At 51.1% G+C, this 23,485-nt stretch overlaps 1 protein-coding gene across 1 annotated transcript in view; it reads left to right on the plus strand.

Moving 5' to 3' along the window:
• ERI3 (ERI1 exoribonuclease family member 3) overlaps positions 1–23,485 on the plus strand; it is a 129,128-nt gene that overhangs the window by 69,998 nt on the left and 35,645 nt on the right. Inside the window, exon 7 of the mRNA XM_064665418.1 lies at positions 22,932–23,031. Within this exon, the coding sequence (XP_064521488.1) occupies positions 22,932–23,031 (100 nt within the window). The remainder of the gene's footprint in view (positions 1–22,931; positions 23,032–23,485) is intronic.

The following is a 23,485-nucleotide window of genomic DNA, read 5'->3' on the forward strand; positions in this document are numbered from 1 at the left end:
GGGGAGGAAAGCCAGGGCAGGAGAGGTCTGCAGCCAGAATCCGAAGAAGGGAAGAAAAAGAAGTTTCATGATTCTGTATGTTTTTCTTGGAGCAGCTCCATCAAAGGCAAGAAGAAGATTCAAAGAGAGATCTTAAAACACACGGGGGACCTGGCTGGCTCCAGCAGTGGCACATGGGTGCTGCACAGGGGGTGTGTGTGAGTAGGTGATAGGTGGCTGAAGCAGCCTGGTCTCAGCCAGTGCAAGGCATCTTGTGCAAGTACAGCCTTGCTAGGTCTGACCTGTAATCCATCCTGTCATTTAAAGAACTTGCACTGTGCGGAAGTGATGCTTTCTGTGTGCCAGGGGCATTGCTGCAGTTACTCTTAGCTGAGTTTGAAGAGCTCTTGTTGTCCCCAGCTTTAGGTGCAGGTGATGTTGTGCTGCTTGGTCCAGGTGCGTGGAGCTTGCTAGGCAAAGAAAAGATTGCAAAGGAGAGTTGTTCTAGAGGAAAGGTGGGTTTCCATAGTGGGCGGATAGCTAGTGAAGTAAATAGGTGCTATAAACATGTTCAGAGCATCTCCGTGTGAAGAACCCAGCACAGCCTTTCTGAGTGAATAGAAAGAGAGCCCGGATTCAGTTCATATGTCTGTTTTCATTTCTTTTCTTCTTCTGGTCAACTGTGGCTGTAGATAAGAGTTTTCTATTTGAAGTTCAGAAGGGAAGGGAAATCCATTGTTAGAAGGGGAGACTTTCTTTTTGCTTGATATCTATCTCCAACGACACAGCGGAGAAGGAAAAGATTTGCTATGATAAAGGTAGCTTTAAGGAGGAAAAAAAAAAAAAGTCACATTGAGTGTTGCTTTTCTCTGTACTTCAAAGCCTGGGGTAATATGGAACAGTGTAAAAGAAGAGAGAATAAAAAACCCAACCTAGCCCAGCCTCTGCACAGGGGCTGAGAGTGCCATAATAGAGCACCATCCCGGCCAGAAATCCAGCGCTCTTCCCAACCTGTTCATCTGGGCTTGGCATGGTGGTGTTTGGTGTGCACAGCACCTGCCAGGAGTCCATGGGGATGGGCTGCAAGGGGGCTGGATGCCCCGTGTGGGGGGAGCAGAGGAAACGTTTTGCAGGTGTGCATCCTGTGGAAGGAGTGAGCCCAGGGAAGTCACTCACTGGAAAGAAAATCAGGCAAGTCTGGAAGCAGTATGGGAAAAAATGTGCCAATAAACATTTAATTATTAGGATAACTTAAGAGAGTGCACGGAGTGTTCAATATGGCGTGGCAGAGTGAAGAAGCCCAACAGCACAGCTCTGGTGAGGGCTGTGGGTGGGAAATGGCCAAATGTGTCTATCCATGCACCTTGGAGCCAGTGGGGTTCTCTTTCTGGGGTCCTGGGCTGTAGGATCAGCTTTTCCTGGGGCTCAGTTATTTCTGAACAAAACAGAGCAGAGGAGTGCTGGGGAGGGGGTGACTGTGAGTGCCACCCCCTTGCTTGGAGCAGGCATGTGCAGCTCTATGAGCATACAGGGGGGCTGCAGCTCCACAATCATCAGCGGGACTCTGATGGCCCAGATGTGGTTTTGGGCTGTACAACAAGGGCAGGGATAGGAGCTCCCTACTCCCCTATGCAGGGAACAGAGAGGTGGAGCCTGGGGAGCTGGGGCTTGTGACACCCCTATTGCAGTTCTGCTGTGTTCATATAGGCTTCCCCTTTCCTCTGCTACTGCTCTGCCAGCCTGTCTTGGGCTTGCTGAGCTGCTGGGACACCCCTGGAGCAGACACTGGCTGAGACATCCTGTTCCCCTCCGAGAAGCTGGTGCCTTAAGTAAAGGAGAGAGCAAGTGTGTGCTGGAGGCTTTGCCTCTGTGGGAGTCTGGGGAGGAGCAGGACGAGAAACCAACAAACTCATTTTCAGTGCTGACCTGAGCGGAGGCTGGAAGAGAAAAGATTTCCAGCAAACCTGGGCTGGTCAGGGTTGCTAACGAGCCTTTCCTTTGAGCAATGTTTTACATTCTTTAAGGATCGTAGGGAGCTCTTGGGGAGAATCTGCTAAAGTAAATGGCAGAGTCAAGTGTGCCGGCTCCTTTCTTTCCCTTTTCTTTTCCCTTTTTTTCGTTTCCCCTTTCTTGGTTCTCTTTATTATGTGGAGTTGCTCTGGCTCTTTCTCTCACTTCTGTTTCTCCTTTTGTTCTCTCTTTGTCTATTTATCACACTGTGAAGGTTGAAAGAGATGTTATTAATCTGGGAGAATGAAGGCAGGATTAGTGGTATGAATCGGATTTTGAGAGCTGTAATGATGGAAAGACTCGCTCTGCTGGCGGGCTGCGTGAGTTTGATAAATGGGGAGCACTCCAAACTGACTCGCGCCTTCCTCCGCACTGCTCGCTTTGCCCGCTGGGGCGTGCCATGCTCTCAGATCTGCCAGCCATCCCACACCGCTCCTACCTGAACCAGAGCAAAAAGCCAAGGGTAAATCAGAGACAAATATCTCCCATTGCACTTAAAGAGATCATTTCTTTCAACATCTTTTTCAAACAGAGTCCTGTCAAGTTCTTGGACAGCCTTGTGTGGAGGTAGGATCCTTCCTTGGAGTGTGGCTGCGGCCGTGCTTTATTGTCTCCTGCCGTGGCTTTGCGGAGAGCAGTGAGGAGTTAGTGTGGCTGCAGCAGAGCTCCCATCCTGCAAGGCACAAAGAACCAGGATCATCTCCCTAGGGCTGCACCCTGCTGTGTTTGCCTCCTGAGGATTGCACCGGGCTTCAAAGCCCTGTGTGGCATGGGGTATTCATCAGAAGTTGCTTTGGTGTCTTTGCTCTGAATCTCCTGAATGAGGAATCCTGCCCTTGCATAACATGAGTCAGGTCCCCTGTTATCAACCTTGGGGTGGGGCAAAGCAAGCTCAGGACCAGCCAGGCAGAGTAATTGCCCCCAGCTATGGGGCAAAACAGGACTCTCTGGACCAGCATCTTTACTGAGTACGGTTCTGTCCTGGCTTCTGTCCTGGCATCACCCCACTGCACACTCACACGCTTGAACCCTTCCTTGTCCCCACCCTTGGGTGTGTGGTGCCCCATGATGCACCCTGCAGAGCCAGAAAAGCTAGGGACAGACTCATAGGTGTGCATTACATTGCACTTTGAAGCAAGGACAGAGCTCACTGCCCTGAAGTTATGCCACCAGGCATTCATACATGGGGACTGTGCCCTTGTCCCAGGGTCCTTTGTGGGAGTCCTTACCTCAGCCTGTGCTATGGCCTCTGCTGTGGACATTTTGTGTTCGTTGCTTGGTTATGGCTAGATTTGGGTCTTGTGGTCCAGCCAGAGAGCATGCATCTGCTGAAGTGAGAGGTGATTGTGTGAAGGCCAATGTGCTGTGTGTTGGAAAGGTTTGGGTGCTTCAATGCCCCTCGCCCTAGAGGCCGTGAGCATGGACTTGGCCCTACAGCCCATCCAGGGGAGCAGCAAGTGCCTGCTGGTGGGTGCAGGACCATCCACCACTGCAAGGTTTGCATCTTGCCTGGGTTAAGTGGGGGATTGTTGCTCAGTAGAGGAGGGGGAACAGTGGTGTGTGGGAGGGACCCTGCTTCGGAGGGGGAGTCAGACCACGGGGCATCCCAGCGCTGTCAATGTCCCTTTAACTACAAGGTAATGGACTCCCCCGCGCTTGGGCTGAGCTCTGCTCCTGCCTTGGCAGGAACAGTAATGATTGTCAAGGTAGAGCTAATGAGACGTGCACATCTTTAAAGGATTGTGGCTTCCAAGACAAAATTAAAAGGAAAAAAAAAAAGAGAAGAGGTAGGTGAAGGAGAGAAAGTCTAACTGCAGTGCCTTGGCCAGCAAGGCATCCGTCCATCTGTCCTGCCTGCCCTTGGCAGGATCACCCCTAAATGACTAGCAGGGCCTCTCTGCTTGCTGCTACAACTCCCATTTGGCCCTGGGAGCCCCTTCACCTCCCTGTGACCTCCCCCCAACCCCTCCACAGGCTCTGGTCCCCAGGGAGAGGGAGCAGGGCGTTGCTGGGGGTGTGACACCTTGTCGGGGCAGGCAGCAGGAGGACAGGCAGCCCAGCTGCTGTGTGGCAGGGCTGTGGGGACAGCAGTGCTGGAAAGTGGAATAGGAGGGAGACATACAAGGGGATGAAGGACACAGGAATGTCCTGTCTTGGGTCAGATGGAGACATGGGAGTGGTGGTGCTGTCAATCCTGGCTGGCTCCTCCCTCTCTCCATCCTTTTCTGCCAGGTCCAGGATGATGCATTTGGCATTTCCAAGCATACTGTTCCAAGGTACTGTCTGGATGCCAGGGAATTAATTGTCCCCCAAATGCCTGTCCCACTGGGGGTGGGGAGGAAGAGATGTCTCCCCTTTGGTGTTGGGAAATGCCCCATTGCCACTCTTGGCACAGGAGAGGCTGCAAGGATCAGGCTGAGACAGGATGTGACCCTTTGGGAAGAGCTGGCAGGGGAGCTGGGACATCATGTGTGGTGTGACTGCCTGCACATACTTTTCCTCCTGCTCTCACTATTTCAACTTCACAGGTTGAATTGGTTCAGAGCAGCCAAACTAAATGAGGAGAAAAATGATCAGTCAAATATTTCTTAAATCCTGTCTTTAAGAGCTAAGTGCTTGGCTGGAACTTTAAGGCAGTTAATGAGGCTCTCTTCAGATCAGCTTGTGATGTGGAAACTGCTACATTGACCAGGCTGCAACTGGAAGAAAGCTCTGTCACAGCTGGGGACAGCGCAGCACAGGACTCCCCAGGCTGGGCACTCTGTGCCAGCCTGCTGCCACCACAGCTCCCTGCTGCCTGCAGCCAGCTTCACCCTCATCCTGCAGGGAGTAAAATACAGCTTGGAGCTGGGGGGAGCAGCCTGCTTGCACAAAACTGGGTGACTCCCTGCCACACAAGGGGATGTGTGTCAGTCTGTGCTTTGGAGACCAGCCTCAGTTTGCTCCAGGCATGCGGGTGAGAGCTTGGGTGGAGGTGGTGAGCCAGAGGACTACTGTCCCTCCAAAGGACTCTGACCACTTTTCAGTTTTAAGCTGACAGATTTGTTTTGCTCCAAAAATCAGAGTGACTTCAAGCCTTGCAGTGGCTCCGTGAAGGTGAGGTGCTCTAAAGCACGTTGCAAGCTGGTGCAAGGGGATAAGGGAAATGATGTCGTTCTTCCAGCAGCCCAGTAAGGATGTGTTGGTAGGATCGTCCTTCCTTTTCAAGACACCATCCTTCCCTCTGCAGTGGGGCACCAGCAGTGCTTGTCTGCTCAGGACAACACCTTCATAAGGCACTTACCAGAGCAGAGGAGCTGGTTTGCTGGAGGAAGAGTGGCAGCGCAGGAGCAGCAGAAGAGAAGGGAACAGTGCTGGGCAAGACGGGATGTACAAGTGTCTCTTCCCATCTCCAAAATACTCGCTTCTCCTTTAGTCTGGCACTAGGAGAGAATCTGGTCTTGCCAGGCTGCTCTGCATGATGATGCCGGTGCCAAGCTCCTGTGCCCTTGCTCCTTGTCACACCATGCCCACCTGGCAGTACCTTGCCATCCTGCTCTCCACTGGGCCTCTCCCAGGCATGATCTGGGGACCCTCTGAGCTTTCTGCTTTGTATCCAGGATTTTTAGGCCTTCTGTTGTTAATTATTGAGATGTAATAATGTGATTAGTGCACTATTAAAAAAATCGCTGATATGATTACCATGGATTTAATATCACATGATATATCATTACATTGTTACATGGTGACAGATGTAATTGAAATACACTTATTGGAGCCTGGGGTCGTGTTTCATTCAATCACAGCAGCACCTCCGGGGGGCAGAGCAGAAATGGCTGGAAAAAAAAATAAAAAGGCATCAGGATTGGAATTTGTAATGAAAACAAAGAAACTTGCAGCCTGTTTAAGTCTAGGGCAGCTGCTGCTTTGGCATTTTCTCCATAGGAATTTAGAAAGGTTGAAGTTTGGAGTGCTGTCTTGTGGATTGCCTGGAGGAGATAGGTCAGTTGAGTTGAACCTGTTTGCTTAGGAGATGAGCAGGAGGACCTGTGTTATGGACCTGTACCCAGAAGGCTTCCAGCCATCTTGCAGCACATGGTCCTGGTGCTGTGGACACTATACCACGGACCTGCTGCTCCCTCTTGGCTCCTTTTTAAAAGGCAAGTCGACCCAAAGATGGTATCCACTGTGCTGTGGGAAAGTCAGCCAGCTGCTCCCCACCTTCTGCCTAATGCTGCATTTTTTGAAGTCAGGGATCGCTCAGTTGCCTGTGTGTGGCTTGGGCTGTGCCACAGAGGAAAGGTAGGCAGTGCTGAGCTCACCTGCAGAACTGTAACCTGGGTGGTGTTTCCTTCCATGTCAGTGAGAAGAGGTGACATCTGTCTCTGCCACATTATCCTTGGGAGGATCTGCACAGGGGCTTTGGGCAGCTGGGGTGAGGAGAGGAGCAGTTATGTACCCTCTGCAGAGGCAGACAGCTAAACTGGAGCTTGGGCAGGGAAGGGACTCAGCTCTCACTGCCCACTGGGCTCTGGCAAGTCCTGGGCTAGAGAAATGTACCTGCAAGAGAAACACAAAGTCCCCACGTGCTGGTGGCACAAACCTGTTACTGGTCCTTCTCAGCATGGTGTGGGATATGAATTTGGTGGTAAATACAGAGGTCTCCTTTTCCTCCATCTCCTCGCCTTCCTGGGAAACAACTGTCATCCACCCTCCTAATCCCAGACAAGGCAAACAATAGTTGGGGGTGTTGCCCTGGACAGGATGGGGCTGTGGCGAGACCTCAGAGATACAGCACGACATCTTAATGCACATTAATTGCTCTGATCATCACCATATGCTAAGTCTTCTCCCATAAAGGGGGCCAGCAAGGGAATGTGGCCTTATCAGAGAGCTGTGATTAGGACTCAGGTACACCTGTCCCCAACCCTGCTGCGGGTCTCAGGGTTATTTTACCTTTGTGAGACAGCGTGTAGGGGACTTTGAAAATGAAGGTGCTGTGTTTAATCTCATCCTCATCCAAAACAAAGGGAGGAGGAAGAATTTGTGAATGGGGAGAAGGCGACTTTTCCAACCAAGTGGAGACTGGCAGTGCAGTGAGCTTGAGACATCTGGATGTTTGCATAATGATGCACCAGCATCTGGCCCTGTGTCGCTAGCTCGGCACTCACACGTTCAGCTCAGCATCACCCCCCGCTCCAACGCGTCTGTCCCCAAAAACAAACCTTGCCGATGCTTGAGGGATCATTTCTATGTTGGGCTTTCAATTCTATGTTCTCCCCCCAAAGAGTGCTCCCACTCCTCTTTTGTGGAGCCAGCATGCCCACTATAAGCCCTTGTTTTGCTGGGAGCTGTGGAAATTATTTTCCAACCGGTGTGGGAGCTCTCTGACTGGGAAGGCTCTGGCAAGCATCTTTCTTTTGAGGTTAAAAACGTAATTTCAGTCTGACCTCTGAGTTTCAGAGCTTTTGTTGTGTTTTTCCACCCCCAGATGGTTTTTGTGTGTGATTTTAAAATAGTCTTCTTCTCCTGGTTGAAGCTAGCTGATGCGTCCACTGCTCATTCAAGGATTGTTGTGTTTTATTAATGCTGTTATTATTCCATTACTGTCATTGTGCTCTTTTATAGCAAATAGCTTAATTTAGTTGAGATACACAGATGCTGGGAGTTTAGGTTAAATCTTCAGCACTTGGTATGCTGGGCACTGAGCAGATATTCTGTAAGCACTTTGGTATAAACCTTTCACTTAAAAACAAATTGGCTGCTGGGGCAGTGCTGGGTGGCAAGAGTTTGGGAGAGGGGAGAAGGGGCGAGGGAGTACTTGTTTAGCACCATAAGGAGGACCTCATAGTTAAGTGTGACTAGAGGTGCTAAGGAATAAAGCTCCCACAGAGGATTTCACCCCCAAGATGGGCTGAATGGATCCCTCTTCCCTGCCAGTGCTGCAGGACCTGGGGAACTACACCCCCAGCATTTCTGGGTTGCTTTGAGTTGTGGTGTAGGGGCAGAATGTACTGTAATTTCTGCAGCTGAAGCTACCTGGCTCCTGGGAGAGGTGGGGACTGGACATGGTGCCACTCTGGAGTGGAGGATACAGTTCCAGTGAAACCCAGTGAATCTGTGCAGGGCCAGGAGTTGGACTCGATGATCCTTGTGGGTCTCTTCCAACTTGGCATATTCTGCGATTCTGATTGGAGAAAAACATGGCTGCTGGAAAGATGTACTGTGCTGCAAGTAGTTCTAAGAGCAGAGGAAAGGAGTTGAGAAATAGCATTGGTGCCCAGATGACTTAGGGGCCAAGGGTCCTGCTGTTAGAAATTATTTGGGTGCTTAAGCCTCCTGGGAAGCTGGTGCAATCCAGGCTCTGAAGTACCTTAGCTTTTGAAATTTTACCACTTACTGTTGACAGATGTTCATCTGAAATGGATGCTTCTTGCTCAGTGCCTCTGGGCATTCATTAATACTAGTGATAACAATTTCAGATTGTCTCCTACACCTCTTTCCCTGCCTCCATCCCTTAAAAATTACAAAGGTAATGCTTGTTAGTGTCATGTTATTTGTGCACTTAACTCTTGCTGCCTCAGTAAAACCTGCTGATTTTGATGCTATCAGTGCCAAAAGTACTTCATGTGGGACAGGGAAAGCCAAGAAGAGAGTAAAGTAAAATGGAGCAGGCATGTGCAGCACAGTTTGAGGTGGTGTTGATGGCAGTGTTGGCTCAAGTTGTCCTCTCCACCTGGCCATGGCAGGGAGGGTGCCATGTCCCTGCCAGGTGGCCCTTTGGGGAGCAGCCCTGTGCCTTCCCCTTCTACCACCCATAGCTCTAGGACACCCCAGTCATCGCGAGGAGGGCTCTCCCCATCTCTTGAGCCCCTCAGGGGCAGCCCCTTTGGGATGCAGCTATCAAAGGCTTGCTTCCCCCCTTTTTCCTGTGGCCAAGCGAGGGGAGCAGCTCCCTGTGGTGGGGGACAGGTCATGAAGAAGAAGCACACTGCCCCACACTGCCCATTCCCAGTGCACAGTCCTGATAGCTTGGGGGTCCGTGGGGATTTGTTGAGTTCATTTTTTCTCCCCGCTCTGAGGCGGCCTTGTGGCTCTATCTGGCTTTCGAGGCGAGCGGGTAGCTAACAACATGCACAGAGCATCCTCTGCGGAGGAGGCCCAGCGCCCGGTCCTGCTGGAGGTCTGCTTTACCACTTATGAGAAACGAGTTAACCTCCCTTTGATCTCAGTTCACGGCTAACCCTTTAACAAAGTCCGGGATGTGCAAGGAAATCAATACTCAAGGCATTGAATTTAACACCAGCCATCAACTCAAGCGTAACACACACACTGACTGACTCCGATTACAAGGAGCGGGCTGGTTTGAAGCTTGTTTGCCAGCTCTCTGGGGTGGTGCGGGGCAGCAGCGGGGAGGGCAGGCGTGCTTGCATGGCTTGCTGTCGCTCAGGGAGGGAGTAAGAGGGACTTGGCGCGCTCTGCCATGTCCTCCTGATCAGCTCTGCCTTCTGGTGCCCCTTGTCTCTCTCCTTACGCCTCTGATTTGCAACCCTGGCAGCTGTTCCCTGACACAGGAGCAGAGAGCTTGGATGCTGAGCGTGATCACTGAATGCCTGCTTGTGTACACACGTAATTGCACTTTTCTGGTGAGGAGCGACTGGACCCAAGGCAGGGCAGGTTCTGCTGAGCCAGACAAAAAAAAGATACTGCAAGTTAAAAATCTGAAAAATAAAATGCTGCAGGTGGAAAAGTTTGAGTGTCTGGTCAAGGAGGCAGCTATGTCATTTCTCCAGCTCAGGTTGTCCCCATGGAGATCTAATTAGATTAGTGAAGAGCTAATTGGGACACTTTGTTCCATACCAGCAGCTCACTCTTTGCTGGCACACTGGCAGGAAGCAGTGGGCAGACTGCCTGGCACGGCTCCACATCTGGGAAAGCCAGGTGATCCACAGCCAAGTACTTTCTGGACAGCCCATGGACTTCCTCATCACATCTCAGCCCTCCAGCCCTCAGCTGCAGACCGGCTCTTCTCTGTGGGCATTTGTTCTCACTTTCTCATTTTGTTTCCACCAGCCGCAGGCAGAGCCAAGACAGCACACAGAGGTTAAGGCTGGGTTCACAGGGCAGCTGAAGGATGCTGAGGGGGTGCCATGAGTGTTCCATGACTCCACAGCTCTGTCCTTGTGCTGTGACTGCATGGGAACCATCCTGCTGCTACCCAGGCTCGGTAATTACTCTTTTGGGCATACACTCCTGACCTGTCCCTTTGGTCACGTACCATCAGCAGGCAGCAACTAGACAAATCCTAATAGTGTTTCCCAGGTGCACTGGCAGGGAAGAGCCAGCCAAGCCACAGAATCTGAGCCTCAGCAGTGACAAGCAATGATGGCTCCTTCCACAGGGAGCAGGGTCCAGGAGCATCCATGTATCTGGGTGTCACAGCCCTCCCCAGTGCCTTACTACAGGCAGAATTGTAGACATGGTTAAAAGCCATAAGCAGAGAGTGTCCCAGCTTGTCTGGTAAGGAGACCCTACTTGGCTGGCTGCAAGAAAGGGTGGTCACTCACTGTGTCCTTGCAGGAACCCAGCCTGGCTGGTGGTTGGTGAGCCCGGCAGCACTAAAGAGCCTTGGAGGTGCCTTGGGAGATGTGAGTTGAGGCCTTGGGGGCCCATTTCTGTTAACTGTGTCATGATCTCCTCTGTCACATTCTCAGTGCTGTAACACAGTGCTGGTGCCCCCTTTCCAGGCCAGGTAGCCAGTCCTGCCCCTAACTCCTGCCTGGCCATAGCTGCTGTGGTTCATCCCCCCAATGCCTCCTTTAATAACCTCTCCTCAGGACCTTGACACATCCTCCTCTCAGGTCCCTTTATTCTCTGCTTTCCTGACCTCTCTCCAAATTGATTCTCTCATGGTGTGCTGTCCAACCCCTCAGACCATCTCCTTCGGTTTGTTCTTCCACTGAAATTGGGGAGCCTCAATTTTGCTGCTGCTACCCCGACAGTCTCTGCTCTCTGGGCTGCATGCATTGCCTGCTTGCCTGGTGTTTGCATCCATCACAGCTCTTAGAGGCCCCTCCGCTTTAACCTCCTTAGTTTTAACCCTGACCTGAGTCAACAATCACGGGGAAGAGCTGCTGCTTAGATGATCCAGTGTAAACTCTACCTTTGATTAGACAGGTATCATCCCTAGGCACTGGCGCAGCAGCACCTTGTTAGCTTTCCTTGGTGTTCCCTCAGTGCAGCCATGAGAGCCTCCAACACGGGCAGGGGACGTGGCTGCTGCCCTCATAATCTTTATTGATCTTTTCCCTGATGCCTTGTGCATTGTATTCTCTTTCTTTTTTACTGCTCTTCCAGCTGCCTCTCCTCTGAGTGGCTTCGCATCTTGTGGGAGTGCAGAGAAACTCTGTTTTATTCGATTCTTGCAGTAGCACTCAGAGGCCCCGACAGCTCTGTTAGATTGATGCTGTGCCAAATACAAAAGGTTGGGTTTTGCTCCTGAGAGTCTGATGTCTGAGAGGAGGAGGTAAGAAGAAGCAGAGCCCGTATCTCCTTGCCCCTCTGGTCTGTTGTATATGGGCCAGTTTCTCTGCAGTGTGCCAGAGGTGAGTTTTAGAGAAGGTCATGTATCTGTCCCGAGAAGGCTTAGTGAACATGAGAATGGAAGGGGTTGTAGTATGTGAACTGAGGGAGACATGTGTGATAAGACATGCAGACAGGTGCATAGAAGTGGTAAGAAGGTCCTGCAGGATCACTCTCTGATTTCTTTCCCACTCCCCATGGCCTGGGTTTTAGGAACAGATTATGAAACTGAGATATGAACCTGCTGGTCATCCAGCACCCCTCCCTTGCTGCCACCTTGCAAGCAACCTTGGCAATGATAGGTAGTGAAAACCAGAAGGTTGAATTGCCTTGTGTGGCACCTGCAGCATGAATGGATGTGCAGTTGTACATCACCTTCCCTGTGCTTTTCTCTTGATAACCTGTCCGTGGGTCTCTACCCTCCGTGGTCCCATCCTCCCCGTCTGGCATGTTTGTGCACAGCAGCTGAACCATCACCAGAGGTGTCCCTGCCAAAAGTGTCCAGAGCACCATATGCTGAAACATGCTGTGCGTGGTGCAAAGGAGCAGTGTGTCTGCTCTGGACAAATGGCTTTGTTTTGCACTGGAGAAACTGGAGTCAAAATGTCACAGCAGTGTTTTGCACAGGAATAGATTGTTCCTTTCCAAAGGGCAACATTTCTGTCACTGGGTTTTACTTTGTGGTTCCGAAGCAGAACTGTTCCCACACAGTGAAACAAGACAATATTTTGGCTTTTCCATCCTGGTTTAGGATGAAAGGCAGTGTCAGAGCATTGGTCTTTCAGTGGGGTGGATGCCATTTCCCAGCCCGTTACAGCAAGAGCACGCTCCCTGCCAGGAGGCAAGGATGAGTCCCAGGGATGTGCTGCTTCTGCTTTCAGCACGTTTGATCCAGCCCGGCTCTTTCAAGGTGTGTGGAAATGAGCTACAATCTCATCATTCCTGCGGAGGCTTCTCAGAGGAGATAGCAGAAGGGTCACAGCGCCTCTGGAAATCTCCCTTCAGGTGATGTGCCGTCGCATTTCACAGCAGACAGACAGAATAACCTTTAGGGCATGGTAAGAGGCAGCGTTTTGAACTCTGAGCTGGGGAGCTCGGGAGCTCATTTCTCTGACACATCATCTGTGTCCCTGCCAGTTCCTGCATCCCCCTGAAATACCTTTGTCCTAATCCATCACTTCCTTAGCTGGAATTTAAAAAAAAAAAGCTGGGGAGTTGGTCGCTTGCATGCTGGCCACACAAAAATCAGTCTCCGCTTCAGGAATGCACCCAGACCCTCTGCCTTGAGCACTTTTGCCTTAATTTGAGCCACTCTCAGCCTATGTGGAGGTGGGGGGCTGCCCCACCAAGCCTGCTCCCGGCAGCAGAACAGCTCCCTGCCCTCTCTCGCCTTTCCCTGCATTGCAGCCCTCATATGTTGCATTTTTTCCCCCGCATTTATCTGCCACAGTCATGGGGAGATGAGCAGGCTGGAGCCAGGTGAGCTGGGGCATTTGCAGGCTGGCACAGGCTCCCCTTACAAACCAGAGGCTGTGCAACACTGGGTGGAAATTGCTGACTCTCCTCCTTCCCTCTCTGGAGTAAATAATGGTACTTTTTATTTAGCTATTATTTCCCAGTGGCAGATATCTCCTTGGCTGTCTGTTTAACTATCTTTATCTCACCCTCCTTCTCTGTTTGATATAGTTATAGATAAACAGATAGCTACCTTATTAAATAACATGTTTTAAGAGACCGGTGGTATGGTTAACATAATGCAGCAGCTGTTGATTTGTCTTTCACTGTTGGTTTGGGTTTTTTTTTTTCTTAAGGAAATGCTTTAAATAAGGGATACTTCATCTATTAAAAAAAAATACACTTGTAGCAGCTGCTAAGCCCATCCATAAGCCTGCTTTACGTTGTATTTGTGATGGGACTGACAGTGCATGGAGGAGCCTGATTATACACAATTCCATTTTAGCAAGCCCTGCGATGTAATTTCACAGGGCGATCAGTGTTTGAATGTAATAGCAGCCTGTGCTAAGGTGTCAGAATATTAAAGGCGCTAATGGAAAAGCTCCCTGGTACACAAGGGGGACAGCATTACAGGAGACGTCGCAGATGGCTGGGCACTAAACTAATGGGGCAGGATCCAAGAAGGGAAAAAAAACCTAGAGAAGGGAGAGCTCACGGGAGCACGGGCACCTGCTTCCCTCTCACACGGAAATTAAACAGCGAGCGAGGGAGAGGCGAGCGCGTGTGTGTGTAAAGATAGAAACTGGGGGGGGGAAATACCCCCTTTGGAAGGGCTTGATGGTTTTGAAAGTGAGCCTGGTGCTGGCTTTGCTTGGGAAGGGCTTGGGTTTAGAGTAAAAGGGTGTGTGTTTGAGGGACTGTGGCGCGTGTCTGAGCATCACAGCCATCATTTGTGGCTCTGGAAAGAGGAGGGTGGTGGAGAGGTGCTGTTATCCACCCTCTTGTAATGTGGCAAAACTGCAGCTCTCTTTGGTGGTTGTTCATCTGAAGCCAAATCCAAGGAGGGCAAGACATATCCACCTTGCTGCTGCCCTGACAGCTCAGCTCTGCAGCAAGGCACATCTGCTGGGACCCTGTCATGCTGATTTCTGTCCTCATTATACAGAGGCTGATGGTGTGTTTGATTACGGAGCAGTGCCAACATTTGCCTGTTTCCAGAACTATTGAAGGCATCTTCTCCTTGCCCCTGAACCCCCAGTTTCCCCAAGAGCAGCCAGACTTGGACTGATCCGGTTCCTGTATGGAGAGGCTGTGATGAATCATCCATGAAGTGTGTTTGTGGGTTTTCCTTCGTATCATACCCAGCTTCCTGCTCTGATGGTCACAAACCTGTAATGGAGAAAGGCTTAGCACTGCTTTCCTGCTTGAATTGGTTGGGGTGGTCAGGGGATAGCACTGCAGAACGTGAGCTCATCCTTCCAGAGCCGAGAGGGTAAATCAGCCATGTGTAGGTAGTCCCTGGAAGCTGTCTGCCATGTCGTCATGTGTCTCTGCCTTCCAGGCACTAATCGGGAGCTGCTTGTGTATCTTAGCATGGGGAGCCAAGATACATTGGGAGCTGATTGCATACATCAGCATAACCCAGCTGGGGTCTGTCACCCTGCAGTGCAGCCAGGAATGCCAGGGCACCATGAGAAGGAAGCCTGCCCACTTGTCCCAGACTGGGAAAGGCACTGGGCATGTGTCCTCCAGACCCTTGTATCTGCAGCAGCCCCTGCGTTCCTGCCACACTGCTCTGCTCCCAAGCCCAGACCTGGTCCTGCAAGCAGCCCCCATCCTTGAGCTGCTTTCTTGGTGGTTTATGGCTCTGCTTGTCCCCTCTCCTGGGCCAGCGCTGACTTCTACATGGTCCATCTCTGTTTCCCACCCCTTCAGGGACACAGATCTGTAGCTTTGTTTCTCTTGTGACCAAACCCAGGGCTTTGACTCAGGTCTCCACGGCATTAACCTAGTGTGTAGCCAGCTGCAGAGCACACAGCAGTCAAGAACATTTTATCCAGGATAATCCGTAGCCTGGGAGCAAGGCAGAAACTGTTCTTGTTCAAACACAGGGAAATGTGAAGCCTAAACCGCTTGGCACTTTGACACCCTGGAGTCAGGCACACCAGTATGTGTCCCTTGCAGCCTAAGCCAGGGCACATGCTAATCCCATGCAGTGGAAGGGGCACCTCTCCACTGCCTGACGAGGCTGCAGTATCCAAATGCACCCTGGAGAGGGGATGTTGGTGGCTGCCAGGGTCTGTCCTTTCCCTCCTGAAGTTCAGAGGAGTTTTGGCAGTGAATCTGTATAACTGTGGCTGTGTTGAGGTATTGCCAAACACGGCCAGACTAAGGCTGCTCAGATGTGTGTCTGGGTAGGAGTGGCCCAGGCATTAGATCACTGTGTGCCTCAGTTTCCCTTTTGCAGAGGTCCAGTGAAGGGAGCTCTGATGGCATGGGCTAGTTGTTTTAATAGGGAGAAAGCATGTACAGTTATACTACATCCTCTGCATCTTATTTGACATCTTAATACCTTCCCTTAAGCTTGACCTGTCCTCCTCCCATTGTCTAGAGGCACCTTACTTCTGTAAAGCACTTCCCAAAGGTGGGCAGAGCCAGGCAGCTCCTGTGTGCCCAGTGCTCACTTTTCTGGAAATAGACCATTCATCTTTTTATTTGTTTAATTTACTCCCTGACGTGAGGCATAAAGATGTTGCTGTTCTAACAAGCAGCTTTGCAAATGGACTGAAGTGGACACCAGCTGGGTTTGCCAAAGGCTCCGTTCATCCAGGACACGGGAGAAGCTGGCTGTGTGGCATTGTTCTCTGAAAAGCTTTTGAGTGCCATTGTTTGAAGAGGGCAGAGCACCAGGCAAGGCCCTAGCACCTTTTCAGCAACATGGGAGGATTTTGTCCAGATCTCATCCTCCCAGTGGCAGGGATTTCCAGTTTTTCCCTACTTCCACTCAAGTGGGGCCAAAGCCATGTGTGATGTCCCCTTGTTCAGTGTGTCAGCTGCTCACTTTGCCCCTGCAGCTCTCAGAGGGTTTGTGCTCTGTAGAGGGACTGTTCCCTGGGAAAGGGCACTGGACACTTCTTCCCCATGGTCCTCTCATGTCCAAACCCCAGTCAAACCACCTCCTGCAGTGGCACTGCAGATATATTTGGCAGAGGAAATAGCCTTCATTCTTATTGCCCCCACCCGTTAATGATAAGCAGAGATGTTTAATCCAAGGCTTAGCAGGTGCCATGCTGGGCAAAAGTTGTTTTTGTGCACCCAATACCACTCATGAGTGTTCGGGGAGCTCGGTGCACTGAGACAAACTAATTAAACCTGAGTGGTGTTAATGTGGTACCTGGTCATTCTGGAGGTCCCTCTTGCCGCCACGTTTGTAAAAATTAAATGCCTCTTATTAGTGGTGCAGCAGAGATCTGTAATACGCGTGGACAGAAAGGCAGGGATGGATGGAGTTGGTGTCAGGGCAGCAATTGCTTATCATGCCTTATCTGGGAATATGAAACTGTATTGCATGACATCCAGAGGCAGGCTGAATAGATATGCCAATTCATCTCGAGCCCGGGCTTTGACAAGCTAGACTGCCCTTGTTGAAAGGCATCAGTCAAACAAGAGCTGCTGGCTGCTTTTCCCTTTCTTATACTTTCTCTCGCTCCCGCGCTCCCTCTCCCTCTCTCGCCACCTCCCCTCCCTCCGCCTTTTTTTTCTAAGCTTTTTCCACACAAAATTGAAAAGCTTTGGAAATAATAATAATAAAAGCCCCCCAAACTAATACCGTTTTAAGTACACCCCCCCTCCCTCCCCAAATGGGATTGATAAGGAACCCCAGTGTATGAAGGCATGTTTAGATAACATTGAGAATATTATAGCGAGTGAGAGAAAGTAGGGGGAAAAGCTTCCTGCCGCGTCTAAGCCGGGAAAGGCGACGGCACCCTGGCTAATACGAGTGTTTAATATTTGATGTGTTGGGATAAAGCAGGATCACCTTCGAATTGAATTGAGTGTCAGAATGAGAATCTATTACTGAAATTCTTGTGTGATTTGACAGCAAAGCAGACGATGTTATTCTTCACTAGTTACCGCAATCTTCTCCCCTACATCACTTAAATATTTTTTTCTTTGCTTGAGTAAACACACATTATCCTTTTTTTTCCACCTCCCTTTCCTTTTTTCTCTCTCTCTTTTATACTTATTTTTTATTTATTTTTTTCTTAAATCAAACCTGCCTTTCACAGGGCTGATGGAGTAGATTGTTATTTCTTTATTTGTCCTATTAAATGGAATTCCTGATCATTTAATCCTGCTTTTGTAAGTGATTTAAAAATACTTGAAAAGCTGTGAATGTGGCAGCACTTCTGACTAAACTGCTTAAAAGGGACACGTTACACCTGGGTTTATCTCCTGCCTCCTGACAGCCAGCGAGGGTAGCAGGCTCCAGGGCTGCCGAAGCCATCCCAGGCTCCATGCCTCCATCCTGCTGGGTGAGCTTTCCTCCGTGCCTTCCCTGCAACAGAGGAGCTCTGCTGTTTGTCAGCTGGGGTTTGGCAAGCTGCTTATTCATTACCTGCCTCTTCTTTAATTGCATTCAGCCCTGTCCAAGAGTCTTACCACTATATGACTTCATGTTGAGGTCAGCCCCTCAGTGGTGTTACATTTATGTCCTGCTGGTAAATTTGCATGGCAAGAAATCCCAACAAGAAATGTCCATTTCCCATCCCTGGAGTGGCATGCAATTAAAATGGGATGTCAGGGGAATGCCCTGGAGCTTCCAGTGCCCTGGGTGCTATTCAGGGATGGCCTCCAAGATACTCCCAGCCCCAAAACCTTACATTCACTAAAAACATTTCAAGCTGTGTTTAAAAGTTCACTTAGTCATAGCCATGACCTCTTTTTTTCTTCCCACCATATGAGGAAATATAAAACTTTGACACCTCATTGTGGCAGCAGCAGGATGAGAGGAGTTAAAGGCAAATGCTTATTTTGGGCGGACACAGCACGCAGTTGACGTGACAAGAGGAGGAAGATGCTTTTTCTGTTCCAAAGACATTTCCTCCATTGTGAAAATGTCAGGGGGTTCAGCTTTGGTCAGCAGGCAGCTGTGCCCAGCCTGATACTGGGGGAGCACAGCTGGCACCTGCTGCTTGCCCAGGCCAAGGGCAGCTGGGAGATGTCGCAGCCACTTTCTATCTGGTTAAACGCATGTTTTTCTCAGGTGTCTTTTTTAAATTCTGAATGAAAACTTTGAGCAAAAAACACCTTTTCTCTTATTCCTTCCTACCCACCCTTTAGCATCTTCTCAAACTGCTGAGCCCCTTTGCTCCTGGGAGAATTTTTTCCAAAGGAAATATTTTCTCCCTGCCTGAAAGTGTCTGTATTAATATTAAAATTACAATTAGCAGATGAAACATATAAAACCTCTTGGTAGGACCTGTAAAATAAAATGACAGAGTTGCCCTGCTGGTCAGGGTAGGAGGAGAGACTATGCTGGTCCTGGCAGTTTTTGCTGCCGTGGTTTGTGAACATGCTCATGCCATTGCAAAGCACAAAGCCCTGCTTCCCTCCTGCCCTTCAGCTAAAGCACCCAGGGCCATGCGATGCCTGCAGCTCTAGTGGAGGGCAGAGGGGCCAGGGGCTGGCCAGCAGGTCACAGCATTGACAGACACGTGCAGAAAGGACAGGGCTGGCTCTATCAGCATCGACACGTTGCCCTGACAGAGCTCCAGCAGCTCCGCGAGGACGAGCCCTGTCTCTTCCTGAGCGTGCAAGAAGGATTTGTGGGGCTCCTCATGTAAGTGAGCATCCTGACCTCTGCACAGGTGACCTGTTTGCATGGTGTAGGATGTTAAATTTTGCCTTAATGTGCCTGCCGAACACCAGTTTTTGTGAAGTGTGCCGGGCACTTCCCCATAAATAAATGATGGAGCATTATTCAGTCCACTTAGATCAATACATCAGCTTGACAAGTTCCAGTTCCTGGAATTTTCTGACGCCCTGGAACATCTTCTCTGCAGCTCTGCTGCTTATAATCCGTGGTGTGCAGCTCAAACAAACTCCAGGGAGCACCACATCAGGAGCCAACCGTGTTGGTGCTGCCGCCTTGCCAGCCCCGGCATTCCTGGGGATAGGTGCACTGGGATTGCAGCAAGGGCAGGCAGGCCAAACTCAGTGCCAGACTGCACAAATCCTGTGCTCCGTGGGACTGCCCAGCCCCCCAGCCATGTTCTCCATGTGCTCCTGCCCCAGCACAGAGGGGACCCCAGTGGTGCCAGAAATAAGCCACGGAGCTCTTGTTTCAGGCCCTTTGCAAACTGAGGCAGATGCATTATGGCCAGCAGGAGGGTTTGTGACCTGGTGCAACGGGAGAGGATGGTCTCAGACCCTTTTTTGCTCTATTATAAATACAGCCTCAGATGCTATGATTCTACACACACATCATCTCCATGCCCCAGGCTGCTGTACCCCATGTTTTATCCTCACTTCTGGTTTTTGGATTTTCTGCAGGATATGTGAGGTGCAGGTTACCTAAGGACCTACCTCCCCATACCAGCACTTTTAACAAGGTGTGGATTATCTGTGGTGCTGGCTCTATGCATGGAAACACAGTATGTTACTAATCTCCTGCTGCTGTTAGCTCACATTTATCATAGGAGTATCTGCTTACCTTTGATTCGAGATCCCTCCATCAGGGACCCAGGGCACTATTTGTCTGTGAACTGCTGCGTATGCCTATGGGATTGTATAAGTAAATAAATATAATTAATAATCATCTGACTTCAGAGCAGCATTGGCAGGGAGGTAAATGTAACCTTCATAGAATTACAAACAAAATCAAGAGAAAAAGGAAAACCTTTCTAGGAGCTTGTATGAATGAAGTAATTGTATCCAAGCTGCTTGGAAATTATTCTGCCATCGTTGTTTGAGTGGCTTTTGGGAGATCAGAAGCATTGAGTTTCTCTCTAAATCAGGATTCTGGCCAAAAACATTTAAAAAATAGCTTTTTTAAAAGATGTCTGCGTTTTCTATCAATTAAAATGCAGATAAAAATAAAAAGCCTCAGGGTCCTCACCCTGCTTCAGCATCTGACTTATAAGGGAGCAACCCAGTCGCTGCAACACCAGGACTGAACTGGAGGGAGGGGCAAAATAGCACGGTTTCCTCTCAGAAAGGGTTTCATGGCATTTTTTAAAATCCTTTGGCTTGCGAGCGAACCAGGGATGTCTCAGACTTTTTCACAGCTTGCCATAGGGATAAATGCTGAAGGGACAGGGGTCTGTGCCAGTGCCAGCAGCTGTGTGGGGCTGGAGCAGCGGTGGTGTCCTGGTGGCTGCAGTGAGCCCGTGGCCATGGCCACCCCTGTGGGCTGGGGACCCCGGCGTCGGGGACCCACCGGCGTTTTCTGCCTCGCTTTAACAGTCAGAAGAAGAACTTTCCTGTTTAAAGATTAAACGTTGTCTTTAAATATTAAACAGCAAAGCTCCTCGCTCTTGATTGTGTGGCTGCTGCCGGCAGGCGGCTCGGAATTGCCACTTTTAATTAAAAAACTTTATTTTCCAGCGCAGCCTGGCAATGGCTCCTCCTCCCGGCCGATGCTGGCTGGCTGACCTCTTCCCTGCCTGGCCTTCATCCCTTCATCATCACTGCCTGCACTTCCCTCTGCCTGCAGCAGTGACGGTCCCTGCCAGCCCCAGAGTGTGAGCAGCCTTGTCTGGGACTGATCAATGCCCCTGGCACTTCCTTCCAAAACCCCAGGAAAAACAATTAAAACCCGATCGATCCTGCAGGCAGCTTTGAATATGCATAAGTGCACACTTGACCTTCAGTGGTCAGGCCAACTTCCACCCTGGCTGCTTAGCTAGTTTGCTCAGGTATTGTGGCTGTTCCGAATGACCTTGATCAGGAAAGCAGAGCGCTGTGCAGAGATGGGCCCGGTGCTGATCCGAGGGTCGGGGCACGTGCTGCCAGCTCCCTGCTGATGCTGCTACTGCTGCAGAGCCAGGGGAGGCAGGCCAGGATTGGCACTAGCACCCAGCTGCCAGGAGCTTTCCAGAGTTGTCCCCATGGCTTTCCAGAGATCCTGCCAGCCTCCTGCTGTGCACCCTCAGTTGCTCCTGGCCAGGGTCCAAGGGATACGTCTGGACTGGGAAGGCAGCCTGCAATATGGTAGCTCCCTGTGCAGGGAAACCCCTAGCCTTTCCCCATCCGGGGACATTCCTTCCCTAGGGATGGCCCCCAGTGCTGTCATCATGCTGGTGCTGAGCACGAGAACCTTCCTGTGCTGTGCCTGGGTTTGCATTGTGGGATGGAGCCCAGGAGAGGGAGCCGTGTGTGGAACCACTTCCACCATCATCCAGGGTCACCAGTGAATGGGTGGCAGGGTCCTATCCTGCACCTCCGGCTCCCCCCCACCGTGGCTGGCCAGCCTGCATCCCGCCCATGGCAGTGAACATGCCAGAGTGTATTTGTCGAAGGCAAAAGAAACCTCCCCGTTGTGTACACAAAGTGTAATTTCAGTGAATTATGCATAGACTTAATTAGGAGTTTTAATTGCTAATCATCTCCCAACAGGATTAGCAATGCTGTCTATTAATTATCTGTGGAGCCCTCTGTTTTGCTAAGGCAGGAGGAACAAAGCAGCGTGAATGGTTACGTGGGCCACTAATAAATTAACTCCCCCAAGCCCTGTGGCTCTCGGGGGGGCTGCCGGCAGCCGGGGCTGTTCAGGGGCTGGACCTGCCCGTGCTGGGCAGAGCAGCAGGTAGCAAGGAAGAAGGGCTGGCAGGAGGTCCCAGTGGCAGGCAGGTGGCTAGTGGGCTGGTGGGGGCACTGCTCAGCTCTGCTCGCCCAGTTTCCTGCTGCAGAGTATCTCCACGGCATTTGCAGCCTGCGGAGGGTGTCGGCAATGCCCCGCCACACTGTGGCTGCAGTTAGCGATGATCCCCCCTGCAGAAGGGAGATAGGGGCTGCTGGATTGACCTGATCTCATCTGGGGACAATGGCCCTCACGGCAGCAGAGATAGTGCCAGCGTGAGCGACGCTAAGCCCACGCACCCTTCTTACTGCTCACAATGCGTTGCTGAGCTTAATTCCTCAAGATGAAGAAGATATGTGGCTGTCAGGCTGTAATTACAGCTGTGCGTGTCACACAGAGGCCTGGCTGCTTTTATGTTTGCATTGTCCAGTGGGTTTTTGTGCTGCTCAGGCTCCCAGCTGCCTTGCTCCTGCTGGAAACCCTGCCAGGGGATGCAGTGGGGATGGAGCAGGCTCCCTCTGGCCGGGCTGCAGGCTCTGTTCAGTGAGGTGAGCAGTGCTGTCTCCCAGTGGGATTTCACCCAGTGATGGAGAGCCCTGAAGCAACTGCGGTCTGGAGGTGGAAAGGAGTGGGAGCCTGGAGGGCTGTGCTTTCCGGAGGGAGAAGGGGACTGCTGGCCAGGCCAGCCTTGGCATGGGTGCCCCTTTCCAAATCCCCCTGACTCCTGCTGATGACCCCATCTTTAGTAAGGCAGGAATGGGGGGATTTTATTGGAGCAACCAAGGGACATGGGTGATGAGCTCACAGCCCCTGGCTTGCCCCAGCACGGCAAAGGTAGCCTTGAGTGATGCAAATCCCTCCCTCGTGAGGGTTGTCAGCTGTACAGGACACCACCAGAGGTTCTGGACACCTCTTCTCTGAGGAGCACCACGTGGGACGGGGCAGGGTGAGGGTACTTCATGCGAGCAACTCCAGGAGAGCTGCTGTGAGGGTGGTGTGTGGGTCTGCACTGAACATGGTGAACGCAGACCTACGCTAGCCCCGGGAGCAGCCAGACTTGGGCAAACACAAATCATGCCTGCACATGGGCTGTGCTGTCTGACACTCTGCTTCTCTCTTCCAGGCGTACAGCTTTGCCATGGGGAGTTGGCCAAAGAACGGGCTCTTAGACATGAACAAAGGACTGAACCTACAGCACATAGGGAGGCCTCACAGCGGGATAGGTGAGTGTTGCTGCCCTGTGCCATTCCCATCCCCACGGCTGCTGCTCCGGGTGCGCGGAACATGCCTCAGCTCCAAGACCTTGTCCAGTCTGGGGTGCTAAGAGCCAGCCAAAGGACTGCAGGGTCTCCAGCTGGTAAAAGGGATGCAGATGTGTCAGGGCAGGATGGGCACACGGATGACCTCCCTGTCCCTGGCATATCCCAATGTGCCAAACATACCTGCAGGTCCCTCTGGCTAGGGAGCTGCTTCCCCCCTTGATTGCTCTAGCAGTGCTTGGGTTGGGGTTGGATGTGGGGCAGCACCAGGTGCGTGGAGCACAGGGCAAGGGTCCCCAGGCTAGGTGGGATGCTCTTCCTGTTGGACCAGCCCTCGAGTTGCTCTGGATGCTGTGATCGTCCTTGGGAAGGAGGCTCTGCCAGGCAGCACAGCCTTGGGAGCTGGCTGGAAACACAC

Source organism: Pseudopipra pipra, chromosome 9 (assembly GCF_036250125.1).
Source record: "Pseudopipra pipra isolate bDixPip1 chromosome 9, bDixPip1.hap1, whole genome shotgun sequence".
Classification (NCBI taxonomy): Eukaryota; Metazoa; Chordata; class Aves; order Passeriformes; family Pipridae; genus Pseudopipra; species Pseudopipra pipra.